The 19,753-nt window shown below is 40.0% G+C and overlaps 1 protein-coding gene across 1 annotated transcript; it reads right to left on the bottom strand.

Annotated features, from left to right (window-relative positions):
- Positions 1-8,290: 8,290 nt before the first annotated feature.
- On the bottom strand, positions 8,291-16,731 carry LOC100550324 (MAP7 domain-containing protein 2). Its single transcript, XM_010726148.2, has 9 exons — positions 16,413-16,731; positions 15,898-16,024; positions 14,432-14,636; positions 14,198-14,302; positions 12,900-12,953; positions 12,287-12,365; positions 11,368-11,554; positions 9,390-9,669; positions 8,291-9,223 (listed from the first exon to the last, which is right to left on the bottom strand). The coding sequence occupies exons 1-8, from the start codon at positions 16,729-16,731 to the stop codon at positions 9,420-9,422; spliced, it is 1,326 nt and encodes a 441-aa protein (XP_010724450.2). The 3' UTR covers positions 8,291-9,223; positions 9,390-9,419.
- Positions 16,732-19,753: the final 3,022 nt, after the last annotated feature.

Here is a 19,753-nt window from a genome sequence, read left to right as displayed (position 1 = left end):
AGGGCCACCAACCTCCACATTTAATACTAGACCAGGCTGCCCAGGGCCTCATCCAATCTGGACTTGAACACCTCCACAACCTCTCTGGGCAGCCTGTTCCAGCATCTCACCACTCTCTCTGTAAAGAACTTCCACCTGACATCCAATTTAAATCTTTCCTCCCTCAACTTAAAACCATTTTCCCTTGTCCTGCAGTTATCTACCCTTTCAAAGAGTTGATTCCCCTCCTGTTTGTAGGTTCCCTTTAGATATTGACCTTAAAGATCATCGAGTCCCACTACAACCTAACCATACTACCCTAACTTACAACCTTCACTTCTCTCTGCTTCTTGCAGTGCCCAAGTGCGTGTCCAGCTCTCTGCTTCTCCAGAGATGCAGTCGAGCCCAGCAAGATGAGCACTCCCCTTCCTAGGCTGTCAGGATACACCCCTTATGTTGGTCACCGGCTGGCCAAACATGTTTGGTGTTGGAGGGAGTGCACACGCTGGCATACAAGGAAGCTTTTCAAAATGCAATAACTTCTGTGATTGGAAAGTACAAAAATGGATTTAACACAGTACAAAACAACATGTAAAACGAAATAGCAACTTTATCTACTTTATGCTGTTCAGCATCTGAGGCTATTGGTTGAAGGCTGTGAGTACCATTGAGATCAGGCACGGACACACACATTAGCCTCATTCTAGGCACAGGGCTGATGTTTTTTTGTTTTCACACGAGCTGCAGGAAGGTGAATGATACGTGATACAGCCTCGTTACCACTGCACAGGCAGGTGACATCTGATCTGCTGCAGAGCTCACCAAAACCAAGTCAGCTTGTCAACATTTTTAAAAATGAAACAAGGCCAGAGTCAGTACTCTTTGTTATGTCCTCCTGACATTTCTGATCCAGCTCAGCCAAGGTACCATGTTTAACATCAAACCACAGCCCAGCAGTGTGAAGTTAGATGTTTGTCTTCTCTAGGTAAAGACATTACTTCCTCTCTATAAGCTCCTGATTAGATGTAGTTCAGAGAAGTGGTCCCAATTCCCACATGTTCCCAGTGTGGACTGCTGACTTTCACAATCCATCAACTTTTGGCATCTGGCTGACATCTTCCTGCCAGCCCCTTAAAGGGCCAGAACCTTTAGCAGACATCTTCTTCACCTTGGCAGAATTACTGCTCTTGGGACTGAGGGATACCTTTACAGCTTCAGTCCTTTATTCACCCACTCAAACACAAGGATAGGAGATGACTTGCTGGAGAGGACCTCTGTAGAGAAGGACCTGGAGGTCATTGTGGACAGCAGGTTGGCCATGAGACAGAGGTGTGCCCTTGTGGCCAAGAAGGTCAGTGGGATCCTGGGGCATTAAAAAGAGCATAGCCAGCAGGTTGAGGGAGGTGATCCTCCCATCTACTTTGCCCTGGTGAGGCCACATTTAGACTACTGTGTCTTCCCAGTTAAAAAAGACAGAGATCTCCTAGGAGTCCAGAGGGCCACAAAGATGATTAAGAGCCTGGAGTATCTCCCGTATGAGGAAAGACTAAGTAACCTGGGACTGTTCAGCCTGGGGAAAAGAAAGCTGAGAGGATCTGACAAATGTTTATAAATATCTAAAGGGAGGTGTGAGAGGCAAATGGATAAGGCCAGGTTCTTCTCAGTGGTGTGCAGAGATTGGACAAGGAGTAATGGCCCCAAACTTGAACATAGGAAGTTCCATACTAACATGTGGAAGAACTTCTTTACAGTAAGGATGATGAAGCACTGGAACAGGTTGCACAGAGAGGCTGTGGAGTCTCCTTCTGCGGAGATATTCAAGACCTGTCTGGATACCTACCTGCTTTAGCAGGAGAAAGGACTCGATCTCTTGAGGTCCCTTCCAACCCTTGTGATTCTGTGCAATGCGATTCTCATACAAAATAATTCCTGTATCTTCACCAAAAAAGCTTGGAAAATCTCATGTGAAAAGCATATAGAACTTTTTAAAACTAGTAGCCTTCTCAATTAAAAGGGATTGCAGAAGACCTACTGAACTGTTTGATACAGAAGTACAGTTACAAGCTGCTAAAACCAATGCCTCCTGCTTCTTTGCCTGTTGGTATTGTTGTTAATAGGAGCTCAGGGAGGGTCTTAGAATCCTAGAACATAGAACATCCCCAGCTGGAAGGGACCCACAAGGATCATGGAGTCCAACCCCTGGCTCCACTCAGCACCACCAAAACCAAACCCAACGTCTGAGAGCACTGTCCAGACACTCCTTGAACTCCGGCACTCAGGGCCGTGCCCACAGCCCTGTGCATCCCGTTCCACGCCCACCGCCCTGTGGTGCAGACCCTTTCCCTGACCCCCAGCTGCCCCTCCCCTGACCCAGCTCCACGCCGTTCCCCCGGGCCCTGTCGCTGTCACACAGAGCAGAGCTCAGCGCTGCCCCTCCGCTCCCTGTGAGGAGCTGCAGCTGCCATCAGGCCTCCCCTCAGCTCCTCTGCTCTGCGCTGAGCAAACACAGGGGCCTCAGCCACTCCTCATACATCCTGTCCTCCAGACCCTTCAACATCTTTGTAGCCATCCTTTGGACACTCTAATAGTTTTATGTCCTTCTTGTGATGTCCAAAACTGCATACAGTGCTCAAGGTGAGGCTGAACCAGCCAGAGAAATTGAGACTGGAGAAAGTGAGACCAGGAAAATGGGATTAACAGAAAAGGATTTGGTCTTATTCCTAGCTGCAGCTGGTGCAATGGTTTGCCTGTTTCCTATGAGTAGGGAGGCAACTACTGCCCTGAAACTTAGAAGTAAGCAGATGCCTCACTTGAAGCAACAGTCGTTCAAAGGAATAAGTACAGCCAACCCACCTCTGTCTGCGTGTGATAAACTTACACATCACACACACTAACCGACACCTCATATTTCGCTCAATTCTGCTCAGATGCTCTGGAGTCAACACACACTTATGATGGGTAACATCAGGTGTGTATCCACCAGGGTCTCTCTGCTGGGACCACGTAGTCTAAGAAAACATGAAGTTAAACAAACATTACAAATTAAATTAATACTAAAACCAGTGCCTGTCAGTAGTTCCCCAGCATCATTATTCTCCATCTCTGAAGTGTGAAGACTATGCTATTGCACAAGGCTTGAGAATTACTTCTTATTAAGACTAATTATTTTAATCTATTTTCATGTTGTTTTTTTTCTAATTATGTATCATTAGAATAGAAAATAGCTTTCATATCCCTTTAATGTTTGATTTAGTAAACATTCCCTTTGGAAACAGCATGGCTGTGGTTTGCATGCTAAATACTTGGAAATTATGGATGGAAGTAAGCTAGAATTCAGACAGAAACTGATATGAGATAGCAGATGGATCTTATTTATCTTTCAAGCAAGCATTTTGCTTTCTACATCAAACATTACTATTGGAGCTAGACTATACTGAACCATGTTAAATTACTTTAAAAATAAAAGGAAATAAAAGTTCCATGATCCCAACAAGGCCATATCCAGAAGCACAGACTTTCTGGTTCTGCCAGGCTCACCACTACTCTACATACCTTCTCCACCAAAGTGAACTACATAAATGAAATTAGAAGTTCTTCGCAGGGAGTGGGTCAGCATGGTTACCACACACAACTAATTTTGTGTGTCTAGACTGAGCCTGCAGATGGTAGTATCTGAAGGAGAAAGCAAATCAGAGTGGTGAGAGCAGCTCATTGCTGACATCTAGGATGAGAGGCTATGACTTCAAGCTGCACCACGGGAGGTTCAGATTGGATAGCATGAAAAATATCTTCTCAAAAAGAGTGGTGAGGCACAGGCTGCCCAGGGAGGGGGTGGTGTCACTGGAGGTGTTCAAGAACTGTGTGGATGTGGCACTGAGGGACCTGGTTAGTGGGTATGGTGTGATGGTCTGGGGGTTGGACTGGATCATCTTAGTGGTCTTTTCCAACCTTAATGATTCTGTGGCAGGCAGAGCCATCACAAGGAACTGCTGTCTAAGGGTAATGATAGTTTTATCAGCCACTCTCTCAATTCCTCATAGGGAGATGTTTCATTTGTACTTCACTAGTTTATTACACTTGCTGATAAGACTTGTGTAGCTTCATTAACTTTGATCTCTGCTTTTAGAGGAGTTTCACATTCATGTTTGCTTTTTCACTTCTCATCCACCCCTACCCCTTTGCACAACCATTCCCTTTTTTCTTGCACTGTATCAAAATGTTTTTGCCAAACCACAAATCACATCTGCTGTCTTGAAACAGGAGTGAGCTGCTTAAGTCTTTGCAGACACATAACACAGCTTCTGCTTTTAATACAAAAAGAAAGTATTTCTGTCACTCAGTAGAACACAATTAGCTAAACCTCTGAGCCCCCAGTGAAGCAGTGTTAGCTGTTTCTCATTATAAAACCACGAGACACCCAATGCTTAGATCAACTCCTGAGGTTACTTGTCAAAATAACTTTAAATCTGAAAAACCTCATCCAGACAAGGGAGAATGGTAAACCATAATAATAATAAAAAAGTCCTAAGAGCTCTGTTGAACAGCATTCTATAGAACAGTGCTCTTTTCTCAATCAAGGATCAGAGCAACAGATAACAGCTCGCTCTACAATTGAGGTAATAAGTCCCACATTATTTAGCTATGAAATTTAAGGAAAGCTATAAAGTAATCATTTAATTAAAATCCGAGAGAAGGTGGGAGGCTGATGGATGGAGCATGTATAGACTCCGATAGCATCACCAAATTAAGCTTTAAAGAGTCCTTTAGCAAGCCTGCAATCTCCTGACGTACAGATGCCTGCGTGTTTTACGTACAAGCTTATCGTGGCTGTCCTGTCACAACCTGCCGAAGCCGTGCCATTGCTGCTAGGCATACGGCCTCTGTCAGTGGGGTTGGGTTTTTGCAACAGAGCAGTGAAAACAGTCTCTGCATACAAATTAATCCAAGCATGTGACACAGATGCAGGTAACAGAAGATCCCACTTTCATCAACACTGCCCAAACACAAAAGCGTAAACTAACCTCGTCCAAACTGAGGCTACAAGTGCAACTTTCAAGCTATAAGGAAAGAAATACCGATGCAGCCTTCACCCAGGGAAGTCTGTCCAATTCTGACCAGGACTGTATGGCTTCATCACCTATAACAGCACTTTGTTGCTGCCTCAGATACATTACTGCAGATACTCCATCTCCAAAACCCTCAGATTTATTCTTTCTCTGCCAGCAATGGTGCAGGCGCTCTTTGCCACATCAAACTCCTTCCAGCAGGGTTTAAGTATTTGAATTGGTAAGAGGTTTAAGTCAAGAAAAGGGAGAAAAAGGAAAGCATGAAAGCTGTTGTTTGACTGAATCCCTCACTCTGGGAAAATTATGAGCAACTCCATAGAATTTATTGGTTTTAAGCCCCCATAGCTCTGCATGTATCATACTGATATTTCCAAAAACGTTGCCGTCTGTATTTGAACAGAGAAGTTAGTCTGAAAAAGCATGTGTGATCATTATTAATATACACCTCTATTTCAGTGAAGCTTCTGAGTGAACATCACACACCAATTTCCAGAGTGTTTATTTTGATCCTGCGAATTGCAGCGTTCAGGTACCCACACAGCCCTCTAGTTTTAGAAAATTACTACTTTGGTCTTGAACCATTAGAAGTACTATCAAATGTGTTATTGTACTTCAGTGCCATCAAATGCAGAACAAACGTGGTAACTGAGGCAAGAACAAGAGCCAAAAATTATTCATGTAGTCAATAAACCATTTTCTTGTAGTTTAGTTAATTATTTTAAGAGCCTAAGCATCTTTTCTCTTAGTGTTTCTGCACTGGAACAGGCTGCCCAGGGCAGCGGGCAGTGTTCAAGGAGCATCTGGACAATGCCTGGTGGTGACAGGGGCAGCTGGAGCAGCCGGTCACTTGAATGAGATGTATGCTATAGCTAATGAGGCTGGGAGCTAATGAGCAGGGAGTCACTTTTTGAAGTGATGGGAAAGATCTGCCTCTGCCAGGCAGAGCAGCAGTCTATATCAGCAATAGCACAATCTGTGCAATCACAGGAGAGCAGATGATCTCCTTTCCTGGTCCTTTATCTCTCTAGATGAAAATGCAGCCTCAGGGTCTAGATCCACCCATTGCTGATGCTGGTCTGTTTGGAAATGAAGGTGCTTGGAAGCCAGGGGTGCTGCTTGAGGCCTTTGCAAGGCCTGAGACAAGCTATGGGTGTCACTTCCCAGAGCAACTCCAAGGAAATTGCTGATCCTAATCAGTTACCACGATGCCCCATTATCTCGCATGTATTATTTATTTGTGCATTAGAAACTTGCTAATAGTTATTCTAGTGATTGAAAATAGATCTGGGAAAAGATGGTAGCAGTGTCAGATTCTTCTTGGTGCTTAAGGCAGCTGCATTTGCATCAGTCCATTGTGCTGCATTAGCACTATGTATTACTAGCAAACGTTACCTGCTAAGCTAACTTTTTGAAGTAATGCAGTTCTCGTGTTTTAGTCTGAGTTCTGCTTCAGTCATTCCCTCATGCCTGGTCTGCAGTTCACCTGCTAAAAGTAACCTGGAGAAAAAAAAAAAATCCTTTCACCCACTTATAAAAATCCACTTAAGGATTGTGGCTCCAGTTTGTTTTCTTGCTTCTTCTCACAGTGTGATACACAAATGCTTGACTGCAGAAAAACTCCACCAGGGATGTGTGTGAATCCTAAGCAATCATTCACCAGTTTCAGGACCACTGCTAAATGAAAAACGAAGCTCTGGGCAGAGCTGAATCACAACAGCAAACATTTGTACTGATGCAGAGAAGTTGTATCATCTAAAACAAAAAGTGGAAGTGAATGAATCCCTCAACAAACAGCACTTGCTTCAGATATTCAACCAATTTTTTAAGGCTACACATGAAAGCAAATGTAAAAGGAAACAATGCAAGGTCTTTACAAATACTGACTTACCTCGTTTCCTTTAAGCTTAGTAAATAGTTGAGTGGACAGGTCACGAGTGATTTCAGAGCTGATAAGAGCAAGATGAATTGTTATAACGGAAAATATTAATATACTTTAAAAATAAAAACAGTCTGGATATAATTTTAAATTTTCAAAGTTATGATTTAAAAAAATGTATTTGCCAAAGGTTTTTCCCAACGTTTCAGTAGACTATAAATAGCAGTTCTAAGCTACTGGTATGTGCATTTAACTTGAAAAGAACATAGATGTACAAACACCCTTACAGAACAGACCTCACACACCCAGTAGAACAGCATCCAATATCCACGGATCCCAAGTTCTCTTTCTCATTTGCCTTCCCACGTAATAGCCCAGAGAGCTGAAGCTGAGGCTGCAAGCCCCAATAGCATTTAAGATGCCACTGATTGGAAGCCCTCAGCTTACAGCTCTTCTGCTGATGGTCTACATTTCTTCTATGTATTGACAAGACCTCAGAAAGCAAATCAGTGCACGGCAAAGGAAGCGACGTGAAATATTTTAAGGCACTGAAAACCACTCCTTCATTCACTATCGCTCATTTTTTCAGAAAACATCTCAGAATAGATTAACGCATAGCTGCTTTTAAATCTGTCTTACTAGGAGCAAAAAAAGCTAAGAAACAACAGTTAGATTCATAAATGAAAATGTATTTCACCTTTGTACATGCTATACATGTCATGCAAATAAAGAAATCTACATGTTATACAATGACACCATAATAAAATATCATGTGACATTTGTCAAACACAATGCACCACAGCAAAACAAACAGTTTGGTTTTGTTTTGTTGGTTTTTTATTTAAGAAATAAATGTAGGACTAAATTGGAAGACACGGTACCATGCTACAGCTTACTGCACAGTCAAAAGAAATTACTTTTTCTGAAGTACACCAATATAAACAGCCAGATTGCTGTAGGAATGCTTTCTTTATACATTGCACATGATTCTATTGGTTACTTCCCCATTGCTGGCTTCAAGGAGCACAAGAATGGGTCTACAACTGAGCTCAAGATACACTTGGAACTCCCCTATGTGTAAAAAGAAAAATAACCAAACAAGCCCAGTTTTCACTTCTTTTTTTGTTGTTAGTTTCCAAAGAGAGCAGTATTTATAATTTATTTTTATAAGGAGCTGGAGAAAAGTGTCCTCAAAGCAGCACATCATCTAGCATATAGTTATCGTAGGTTACCAACAGAAATAAAGTTACCACTGTATGGCACGTAATGTCTTACACATGATACAGCTCGATGTGGATTTTCCCATACAGATGCTTATAGGATATTAAGTAGGCTAGCAGTGCTTGCTGTGTGTCTCCCAGCCTTTGTATTTCTGCTGCAACTTTCATATGTTATTTTGCTGCCGACTGTATCTTGTTTTGTTGAGCCTGTAAGGAAGACAAAACACTTCTGCACGTGACAGAAAGCCTGCTGGTATTAACCAAGTGTCTGCATCTCCAAAGGTTATCGTGTTACCTGACCCCCCGACATACTCACTTGCATCTACTACAGTTATACTATAATATATTAGGGATTATACTCAGCATTGTGCCTGCATTGTTTACAGGTGTTACACAGGTATGTTTTTAAACACATAATTCATAATCACTCCAGGACTATTAATATTAACCAGTAAGTGCCACCAGTGACTAAAACTGTCAACATCACCATTACAAGGTAACTCCACACTCTGCAGTCAGTAAGAAGGTTCTTTCACTCGCAGTAATTATCCAGTTTTAAGCCTTTTCAGCTATAGCTTTGAATTATATGCCTGCATCAAAGTTGCCAATAATTCCTTATTAAAAACAAAAAAGAAGATAGGCACAGAACCAAAGTACAGCGTAGTATTTCTTTTCAGTGCACTGTAGGCAAACTTCATCGCTATTTACAATAAAAAGATGGCTAAATGGATGCATGATAAAATTAAGGAGGAATGATCTTGAAATTAAATGCACAAGGAAAATCACAGTGAAGTGTTCAGATGCATTTTAAATTAAAAGAAAATAATAAGTGCTTCGCTAGCAGCTAAAGCTCGAATTCTAATGCATACTCAGTCTTCCCTGAAACCATCGAGGTTCTAGATCACTGTTTTCCACCAAAAGCAGCCAGTTAGTCAACATATTCTCTGGGAAGACAAAGTTTTATTCAGCTCTGATTATTTGAAATCCAGTGTTCAGGAATGCAGAAGCTTTTTCAAGTGACAATTTCATGTTTTACCGCCAGTAGTGTCACAAAGACGTACGTCCTCCACAGATTGCTACCTCTGTCAATTGAAGAAACAAGAGAAGAAAATCAAATCAGCTATGCAAGTTAAGATCATATGTGAAAAGAATTAGAAAGCTGCTGTTTACAACTGCTTATTATTCTGCGAAGCTCATGAGTAATCACACGATTTATCACATCTAAAGATATTTATCGCACTACTGTACCTTTGTCTGTTCTGCCGAAAAGCGAGGTTGTCAACAGATTGAATTAAGTGTATTTTCCTGTCCTGGACTGTTAAATCCCTCAATCAAGTTTTTGTTACAGTCATCAATGCTAATAGTATCACTGGACGTCTTAGAATAAGTAGCTGGGCCTGTGAAATCCAAAAGATCTTCAAGAGCCTTGGCATTGCTTGTCCCATTTTGGTCGAAAGAAACACCGGGCATGAGTTCATTCATGGGTGAATATTCAGGGATAGAGATAAGTTCTTCTTTTGAAACAGGGCTATAAAAAGATATATGAAAAGAAGATGCAGAATAAAAGCTGTGTAGATTTTCATTAACCAACAAATTAATCTTCTGACCATTGAAGAAATACTGCCTATCTTAGAGCTAAGTGCAGTGAGCTTTTTACCTGGAATATGTCCCAAATCAAGCAAAATAATGATAAAAAAATTACTGTTCAGAATGAAAGATCATACTTAATCTGTATTTCTTAAAAATTAAGATTTGTGGTTTCTCCGCGACATGAACATTCATTTCCTAAAAGCCCACATTTCTAATAGTTTACTGTACTGAATTTACTGACTCCCCTCAGCATCTGCACCCTTCCATTATCTAAACACTTAACTGCACCTTACAAATTACCATCCTGAACCTGCAATCATATACCTACAGCCCTTGCATTTCACAATTTAAATAAAAAAATCTATTTCTTAATACTTTGTAACAGCCACAGAAATCCAGAATTTAAGAAGCACTGCAACCAGCTGATGCTTTGCAGAAACTATAAAGACAAGGATGTTTCAGTTTGAAGAAGAAAAGTCAGAGGGAGAATTTCACTACAATTTCTATGACCACGTGGCTGAGGTGAGAGCAGAACTACTGCGCATCAACTCCGAACTACTGTGCATTAACACTGAACCTTGGTGGTGCACAGTGATACTAGTAAGAGATTGGGGTTAACAAAGATCAAAGAATATCATTTATCTCAGGGGGGCTGAGCTGTAGAATCTGCTGTCAGATGAGGTTGTGGAAGCAAATAATATCAGCAGGTTGAAAAAGGAGTTAGATAAACTCATGGGAAATAGGTCAATCAGCAGATATTAGTCAGAGCAAGATGGACTTCCACCTTCCAATATCCATAACAGAATACTTCTGTGTCGTTTTGGAATGCACTAAATTCAGGTTCCCTCACCAACCACTTTTTCCCATTGATGCTCCTTGACACAGAACAATGGTCTAAAGGAACTTTTGGTCTGTCCTGCATTTATGCATATTTACTGAAATACTTACACACAGTGAGAAGTTAGTAAGTTAATTCGGCTTGTTAATTCAAGAAATGTAGTATAAAAATTCCACACTTAAAATTCTGAGCTAACTTTCCCATAGCAGCCTTAAATCACCAATTTCCTTCTTACCTGCAAATCCTTCCACCAAAATGCAACAGTGTTTAATACATAGGACATTACTTACTGATATCCATAGACCGTTCCAGTTAAACACGATTTTTAGAGCCTAATTTCCTTTATTCTGTTTGTAGGGACAAGCTTGAAGAGAAAAGCTTGTGCATCGTAGCAATGCAGTCTTGGGACAAACAAAAATAAACTGTGGCATCTGAGCAATATCTGCAGTAGCCACATCTGTACAATATCTACAGATGCTGCTTTCACACAGTATGGCATTTTGGATTCTGAGAATTATCTGAAAGGCTTGGATAAATTTGTATAGAATCTGTAAGTAAGAACAGTAGGAAGACTTTTAAGTTCCCCTGCCCCTAAATACAAGAAAGTGAGAGGAAGTTCAGGCTCGTGTCCAAAACAACCACTCTGCATCTTAACAGATTTGGAACATACCACCGACACCACATTGTTCCCCACATTGTGAGGTTGGGGAGAAGTAAAGGAATACCAGCAAACGAAACAGGAAAGTGCATGTGCCTAGTATAAATTTCACAATTTCTATTGGTAGTTACTGTCTGTACCTCACATCCATAGACTGAACCTCATCTGTTGAATCTTCCATGCTGTTAGATTTCCCATCTACAGCTTCCAGCTGAACAAGTCCTGGAACTGACTTCAGTCCATTAGCAACTACATCTGGAGAAGGTACTACAGAAGCAGTACTCTCTAAGCTTTTACTTTTCAGGCAAGTTGCCAGCCCATTGATTTCTATAAGAAAATGATAGAAATTATGACAGTAATGATATCTTTATTTAATCATTTTTCAAACATCACAAATGCTTTTAAATTACAGAGTAGAAAGGAAGACTGACAATGCAGTGGGACTCTGTTTTATCTCTGACTCACTGTATTATACTTGAAATCCTCCTTTCCACTCTAAAATTGTGCTTTATGCCCAATCTTTTGAATTTAATGAAACAGGAAGAGTATACATAATCTTTTTTGTCATGTACTAAAAGCCTTAACCTGGGGAAGTAACCAAGGTATAGATAAATGCTGCAGATATACATATATATATTTAACTCAGGCTTAAAATACATATGCTGTTTTCATCAAGTCAAATTAAATCTTATTTTCATCAAGTGAGACTTGGAACAATGCTATAAAAAGCTTGCAAGCTTGACTGTGAGCCAAAGAAAATTCTACCCACAAAACTCAAATGCAGGTTGCGGCAGGCAAACCAATTAGCAGACTGGAACTTCTCATTTATAGAAATGCTATGTAAGGTACTAAATGGAGGACAATCATTCTTCTGCTTACATGGCAAAACAAAGTCTCTCACTGAGACTCTCATTCAGTCTCCAGGGTCTAATATTTGTGGCTGACACAAACCTAGCTAATCTTTTCCAGAGAAAACCTAAGAGCACAGTGCTCTATCTGAGGAAAACTCTGAAATGAACTAGTTATGAAAACAGGTAAGAAAAATATGGTTAGTTTTACCTGGCTGGTTAAGAACAAGGGATTTTGGTTGCTTTTCCACATTCAAAGTTGATGGTATCTCCAGTTTTGGCTCTTCCTTCTGCAGTCAGGGAATAAATCAAATATATTAGACAAAATAGTGTAAACTTCATGGAACCAACTGTGCTCAAAATGTATGGCATTGCTCAGGGCCAGAGGGTGGTCAAAGTTCATCAACAGCAGTAGAGGATTTTTTTTCATTTAATGTTAGGCAGAGGTTTTTTTATTATTATTATTTATATTTTAACTTCAAAAAGAAAACAGTCTGTGGAAGTAACTGAAGGAATAGTTTTTTAATAGAAAACTTACACTGTAAGTGAAATCTTAACTGTCCATCACTTCCTAGCTGGAAACAACTGCCTTGTTCTCAAGACCTACAATCCTGGTAGGCCTAACACGGAGAGCTTAGTAACTACGTTCACTGGCTGGTACAAAGCAGAGATATCACAGCAGCAAACTTTGCTGGGTGTAAACAGACCTAACCTATGTAACCTAAGTACACCTATGACAATGGAAAACGCTCAGGTTTAATTTTCATATGTGAGTTATTAAAATAAAGACAACACAAATCCAGAAACCAAACACAATTTCATACCTTTATTTCTGGTGTTTCACTCCTCCTTGTTCTCTTCATTATTTCATCTATTCTCTAGAAATCAAAATAAATTGGAGGATGAGAAGGTAGGCAAAATATTTAACACTGGACTGGTAAAGGAGAAAAAAAAAGTCAATGAAAGTCTTGTCAAAACCTCACCCTCACCTGTCCTCAAAAAGGGAAAATAAATAAGAAGGATTAACATAAGAAAGAAAACAGCTGGAAGCTGGCTTTCAGCATCAGGGCACAAAACATGACCTTCTCACTAGATGCAATTTACAGACAAACATTTTAAAAAGACATTGGCAGTTTTGAGTTGTGCTCAGCTTTGGAACAAGACATTTTAAAAAAACAAACAAACAAACAAAAATAGCCATTACTTTCATCTAGCTGCCTTTTCTATTTCCAAACAGTTGCTTTAAAAAACATAGGTTTTTGGAATGGAGGAGTAGAATGAAGTATCTGAGATCACTCTTTGCTGGAATTCTGTATGGTGTTACTCTAAAATTCTTTTTTTTCTTCTTTGTTCATTAAAAAACAGCAACAACAAACTGTTCCAGTAAGCCCTGCTTCTTTGCACTACCATGAAAGGAAACTATTTCACATGTAAAGACACTTTGCTTTGGTATTGCAATCTACAACAGCAACATGTTTCCAGCTCAGTGGTAAACAGTTAAAAATAACACATTAGAATAACATATATGGAAGGACCTTCTATAACTAGAAAGAGGCTCAGCAGCTCTGCAGCTGTTCTCTCTCTTGCCACAGAGCTGTAGGTAAAGCTATGCAGTTCCAGCCATTTCCTTGTGCAAAAAATTGTGGTAGAGAGCCCTGCTGCCTCTGCACAATGTAACCAGAGACAAGCCAGGTGGGAGGAAACCTGTTTGTTAATCTCATTAACTTTCTAAATTAAAAACGCCGGACTTTTGTTGAGTAAGTTTTAAAAACAAAGTCACTCGTTCCTCAAGAGCCTGTGATGTCCTGGGTTGGGTGGCAATGCACGTTTGCCTTGCCATGCCATTCTCTATTTGTCTTAGGCATTTAACTTTGTGGTTACAGGCTAATTCTGTGTTTGTTCACTGCTTAGCACAGAGTCATTTGCCTCAGGCTGTTCCACTTTGTTACAAATACTGATGTAGATGTCCCCCTAACTTGCAAGAAGCAAATACTAAATAAATCGTAAATATCAGTTTGTAATCCCTTCAGATTATTATTTCTGGAAACTACTAGGTACTTTCTGGGTTATATATTTAAACAAGAAATGAAATAATTATCTTAAATGAGACACAAATACCTACCTTCTTTCGCTCCAGTCTTTCTTGCTCAATTTGCTGCATGATTTGTTCCCTTTCAAGACGAAGTTGCTCAGCTGCCTCACGGGCTTTGATTTCTGCTTCTTCCCTCTAATCAGAATGTGTAAAATACAATAAGTCCATTATTTATTTCAGGTTAATTACTATATAGAATAAATTCTTTATTTATATGTACACATAAATGTATGTATACATACACATTTGTGTTTGAAATGATACCTGTTTCTCAAGTTTGGCTTGGAGCTCTTTTTCTTGCTTTTCTTTCAGCATTTGTTCTTCCTCAGCTCTCCTCTTGGCTTCCTCTTCTGCCTTTTTCCTAGCTGCTTCTTCTTCGCGTCGTCTTTCCTCCTCTTTCTTACGAGCCTCTTCTTCAAGACGAAGTCTTTCTTCTTCTGCCTTTCTCTTCTGTTCTTCTCTTTCAAGCCTGCAAAAGAAAAATACTGATATGTTTAAAAGGTTTCATCTTGTTTAGCATGAATCCTACTGTACATATGATATATAATGAGCATTAAGTAATTATGCATCAGTGCACATTTTCATGAATATATCAAGAATATAACTAAAAGTTGAGAACATGCCCAGAATTCAGGTTAATATCAAAGTTTTATTCCAGTGTTTTCCTTATTGCATAAAATACCTCATAGAAATTATACTTTTTCTTAGGAAAACGAACAGACAAACAAACAAAAAAAAAAAACATTTCCAATCTGATTTCCAATAGGATATAAATAATGTCTGTAAGATTCAATAAAAAAATAAAAAAATCCCTTTTCCTCTGTACTTCATTCCCAGAATACTGGAATATATAAACAAACATATACTTCTGTGCTTACTTTCAGCTGAAGATAAACAGATTGGACAAGTAGCAGCAAACAAAATACAAAAAACACAGCAATGTGTTCAAAAGAGTGGGTCTATCTATTCCACCTATGCTGTTCATAGGCCTACTCAGGGACAGCTTATTCACTATCAGATTCAAGAGCTGTTCTGACAACTGATCATTCTTGTCCTTGTTGCAGATGTGGGAAATATTTCCATCAGGCTAAGCTTTCAGACACTTCTGATTTTATTCCCCCCACATTCTCAGTAAGAACAGACACAGTCCCAATTTAGACATGCACAGTCAGTGCTTTAATATTAGGGAATGAAGCCATGAACTGTTTACATATGCAACTAGTGCTGAATATGAAGAACAACCCAAAGGCTTGCTCCTGAAACAGAGCCAGAAATTCACTGTTTATTCACAGCAACCTTCAGTTGCCCACACTCCTAAAGCCCTCACCTGCCTGTGATAGGGTTGGGCAGGGAGAAAAACTTCAGGGTAATGTTTTGAATAATACAAGCCTTGCAGTTTAAGGCATATATACTGGTACTTATATGTGAACCAGTAAAACTAAAACTACCTCATATACTTTTACAAAGTACTACATATTGCAGAGTGGACATACCTAACTATTTGGATGGTTATATTTTCTTCAGGCTTCTTGAAGGGGCACAATTATTATTTTCAAACTTCCCTAGTCATAAGGACTGCCAATGACACTAATGAATTACAAATACAAATATAAAGAAATTAACATTTAAATGTAAGCTCCTGTATTGATTCTAAAAATACCATTTTGAAGCTTCTTCAGTGATACAGGTTATATTATTAGCTAATAACTTTCACGAATCAATGGAGATACCTCTCCTGTTCTTCTCGCTCCTGTCTCTCCCTCTCCTCTTGTTCCTTTTGGAGGCGGGCCTGTCGTCTTTTTTCAGCTAGAATTTTTGAAGCTTCTTCTGCATCAGTTGTTCCTGCTGTGATCTTTCCTAGGAGATGATGACCAAGGATGGAAACTTAGAGAAGGAGCTGTGAAAGTGCCCAGCGCTTACTCACCGACACAAAGGCTAAAATGAGCCTGGTTCATGCTGTTATGCCACTTTCACTTTTCAAATGCATATATCAGCATTTTCAGCAGACAGAACATGGCATAGGTGAGGGCATCCCTGCATTTCAACATTTTCACATTCTCATTAACTGACGTTTTCCTTCACTGATAACCCAGGTAAAAACCATACATAGCTGCTTCCGCTATGTACTTTCACACATACTCATAAATCCATGGCCAAAGAGATTCACAAAAAGAACAGTTCATTGCTGTTTGAAATCCTCACGGGCCCACAATACTTCATAATGTGTTCCCTTAGAAAGGCTCACCTTCACTACTTTCTGGCTTTCCTGCAGCAGGCACATGCTTTTCAGAAGCCACCTGGCCTGCTTCTTCAGTGCGTGCTCCCGGGGATTTTTGATGACTGACATTTTCTTTCTCCTTATCTGCTTTCTTTTTAGGAGTTTCCTGGTTGAGATTAGAAGTGGCACGATGCTTCACAGGAGAAGCTGGATATTGTTTGGCATTTTTAGGAGACTGAGGATAAGTCTTTGAGACTGTCCTGATGAGCAAAAAAAAACAAAAAAACATGGAATGTTTTTTACAATGGTACAACATGGAATCAAGTTCCATCTTTACAAATACCATTCTTCCTTCTTGTGTCTGTCTATATTCGAGTATCAGGTTTTTTGTACACTGCTGTATAGAATCTACCTTGATACAAGCAATCGGAATCTGAAAAGCAGGGAATTGGCAAGCAAGTTCAAAATGATTACTGACTCACTTAATAAGACCAATAATATCATCCAAGTTGTATGAAAGTAGTCATGGACAACCTAAAAACAATTATTTTCATAACCATAACCATAGCCATTCCATAGCTATTCTCTACTCTGCCCATCTCAACATTTAAAGCAAAGCTACGACCAATTATTACCACATACCAAGGTAAAGCCAAGCACTGCAAGAGAGAGAACCAACCGAAACATTCCACAATCCACTCCACTGGCTCAGTTGGTGCTTTCATCAGCAGCAGAACAGCAGGCTCAAGGCTCAAAGCTGCACTAGTGGTGATGGCAGGGCACAGCAGCAGTGCTACTGATACCTCATTTGGCTCTGCGTACTTTAGATCGAGTGACAACCCTGAAATCAGTTTTGGCACAGTGAAAGGGTAAGAACTGTTGGTAGCGTGCAAATATTTTCAGTGAATAAGAGATTACAAGGAAACAAAAAACCACACACAAACACCGTTAAATATTTATATAATACTGGTAACAAGAACTAAATACTTCTACCATTTAGAAGAGCTGGGCTGCATGCCTTAATGTTTTGGAGGTTAAAGAGATTACGATCTGAAAAAAGTGATTTATGTGAGTCTCATTAGAAGAAACAACCCTACATTAAGGAGAGCATTACACAAGCAGTTATAACCTTCCTTATGAATATATAATTATGTGTTATTCCTTATCACTTTTTTTAATCTGCACAATACACAGTTTCAGATACTACAGCATATTTTCTGGACTGTACGCACACTGGTAGACCACACACATGAAAAGTATGGACAATGGTTGAAAATTAATGGATGAATGTGCAAAGATTTGTTTAGATTATAGTATTGTGAGGACAGAGACTATTATAACTGGAACATGATTTGCATTACAGAGCAGACAATAAAAATCACAAGTCTTTCAACTCTCTCTCAATTCATGAGCTCAGAAAAATAAAGGGTTCTTTTCCACCGTATTAAAAGACACTAAAAGACATAACAGAATATAGAGAGCTGATTTAAAGGTGCACAATTTGTGGGGAAGAAAAGTCTGCAGAGCACTGCACCGCCTGTACTCTCTTGCTCCTGTGCAGAGCCCGTGGCCTGGTAGAACAGCAGCACTCAATTAAATCTGAAGTTCAGCTCAGGTATCCTCTGCCCTCAGGCCCAGGGACTCCCTGTAAACCCAGCTTCTTGACACTGCTCCTCCCTTTGGCTAAGCTGTGGGTACACCTCTGCCTTGCATCCCAGTGATCCAGAGGTCCTGATTTGTCCTTCGTCCTGAATTATTGTGAAGGCTTTGTTGGCTATCACTGGGCTCCTGTTTGACCCTGGTTACCAACACCTGACAGGCCCCTGTCACCTGTTCTGGGTGCTGTGGGATGGGGCTCAGTGTGTGCAGTCCCCACTGCCACTAACAGCTCCTGGATTGCCCTGCCTTGAAAGGCAGCCCACTTCTGCTGCTCCTTGACAGAGGCAGGCTTTGGAAAATAAAAAAAAAAGATGAGTCAGTGTTTCCAACTCTTGCAATGAATAGCAGTGAGAGAAGTTGGTAACACTGGCTGGTGTTAGTCTAGCCTGTCTTCAGTTTCCTCTTTGGGATACAGATGGATTCCCAAGCCCTTCTAAAGACAGAGGCACAGATTTCAAAGTCCCTACCTATATGCATACATATAGGTCTCACATGCGTGCTTCACCATCATATCATTTCCTTTCATAAAAATATAACACGTAAACAGAAAGCAAACAGCTTTTTTCATCCTTCTCCAGAGCACAAATAATGCTTCTTGCCAATCAGACAGGTTCTCAAAGCATAGTTCCTTCTTGCGGCCCTTTCACATTCCTGACTTTACCACGTATTTCCTACATTGCTTTTTACTTAACTTGTTGTGACAGGAAGAGCAAAATAGTCATAACTAAGGCTGACTCATTTTCAGTAACAGCACAGACATAATTTTTCTCTAATAAAGACACGACAATCAAATTGAAGCTGGTAGGAAGGAATGTAGCCATGACAGCTATGAATCCTAGACTGCATAGGAATTAGAGCACTGTATAACTTGCTTGTGGACAAGAAAGGTGCTAGATGCACTCAGTAAAATACCTTTGAAATTTAAGACCTACAAGATTTTTTTCCTACGGATCTTTGACAATAAGAAGAAGTTAAAGCAACTAAAAGGGAGAAGAATTTAAAGCATTTACTACAAGGACAGCAGCAGTGAAGCATGAAGAGTTAAAAACTGAGAAAGTCTATTAGGAACAAAAAATCTTTTTTCCTTCAGAAATTTTATACCATTTACTCAGTGTCGAGTAGAAATTATTAAATGAGCACTGCCTTTCTTCCTTGTATTTAAATGTATTGCCAACTTAACATCTTTAACATTCCTGAACACGGGCAGAATTGTTACTGGAAGAAGCTTTCACTCTACTGGTATTCAGATTGATGCTACTTTTTACCAGAAGAGACAAACCTGATTTTGAAGACAGAAAACAAGATCATTAAGGCAAACTTGCTTGTACAGGGATCTAGATAGATTTTTAAAGTAGTTTTGCCTATGGATAAAAGGAAGGGGATGCAATTATATGCTACAGGAATACAGGAAGCATACATGATGAAGATTAATTAATTAAAGGAGACTCCTTTAATTATCCAAGAAAAAAAATCCAAGAAGTGGCAGCACATCAGCTGTCTGAAAGTTAGCTCCTCAGTCACCAGATTTTACAGGCGGATGCAGAAGCACAGGAAGCCTCTTCCTCCCAGCAAGAAGTCTCAGCTTTGTCCTCTTACCCCCATGCTGATGGCAGCAGCTGGTAAGGAGCCATTCACATAATGACCCCTAAACACACTGCACAAATCTCTATTGGGTCTAAGGATCCACAGGTGCTTAAATTACAGTGGCT

This window comes from Meleagris gallopavo, chromosome 1 (genome assembly GCF_000146605.3).
Source record: "Meleagris gallopavo isolate NT-WF06-2002-E0010 breed Aviagen turkey brand Nicholas breeding stock chromosome 1, Turkey_5.1, whole genome shotgun sequence".
NCBI classification, from domain to species: Eukaryota; Metazoa; Chordata; class Aves; order Galliformes; family Phasianidae; genus Meleagris; species Meleagris gallopavo.
The sequence above is the reverse complement of the archived record's forward strand: the minus strand, read 5'-3'. Positions and strand labels throughout refer to the sequence as shown.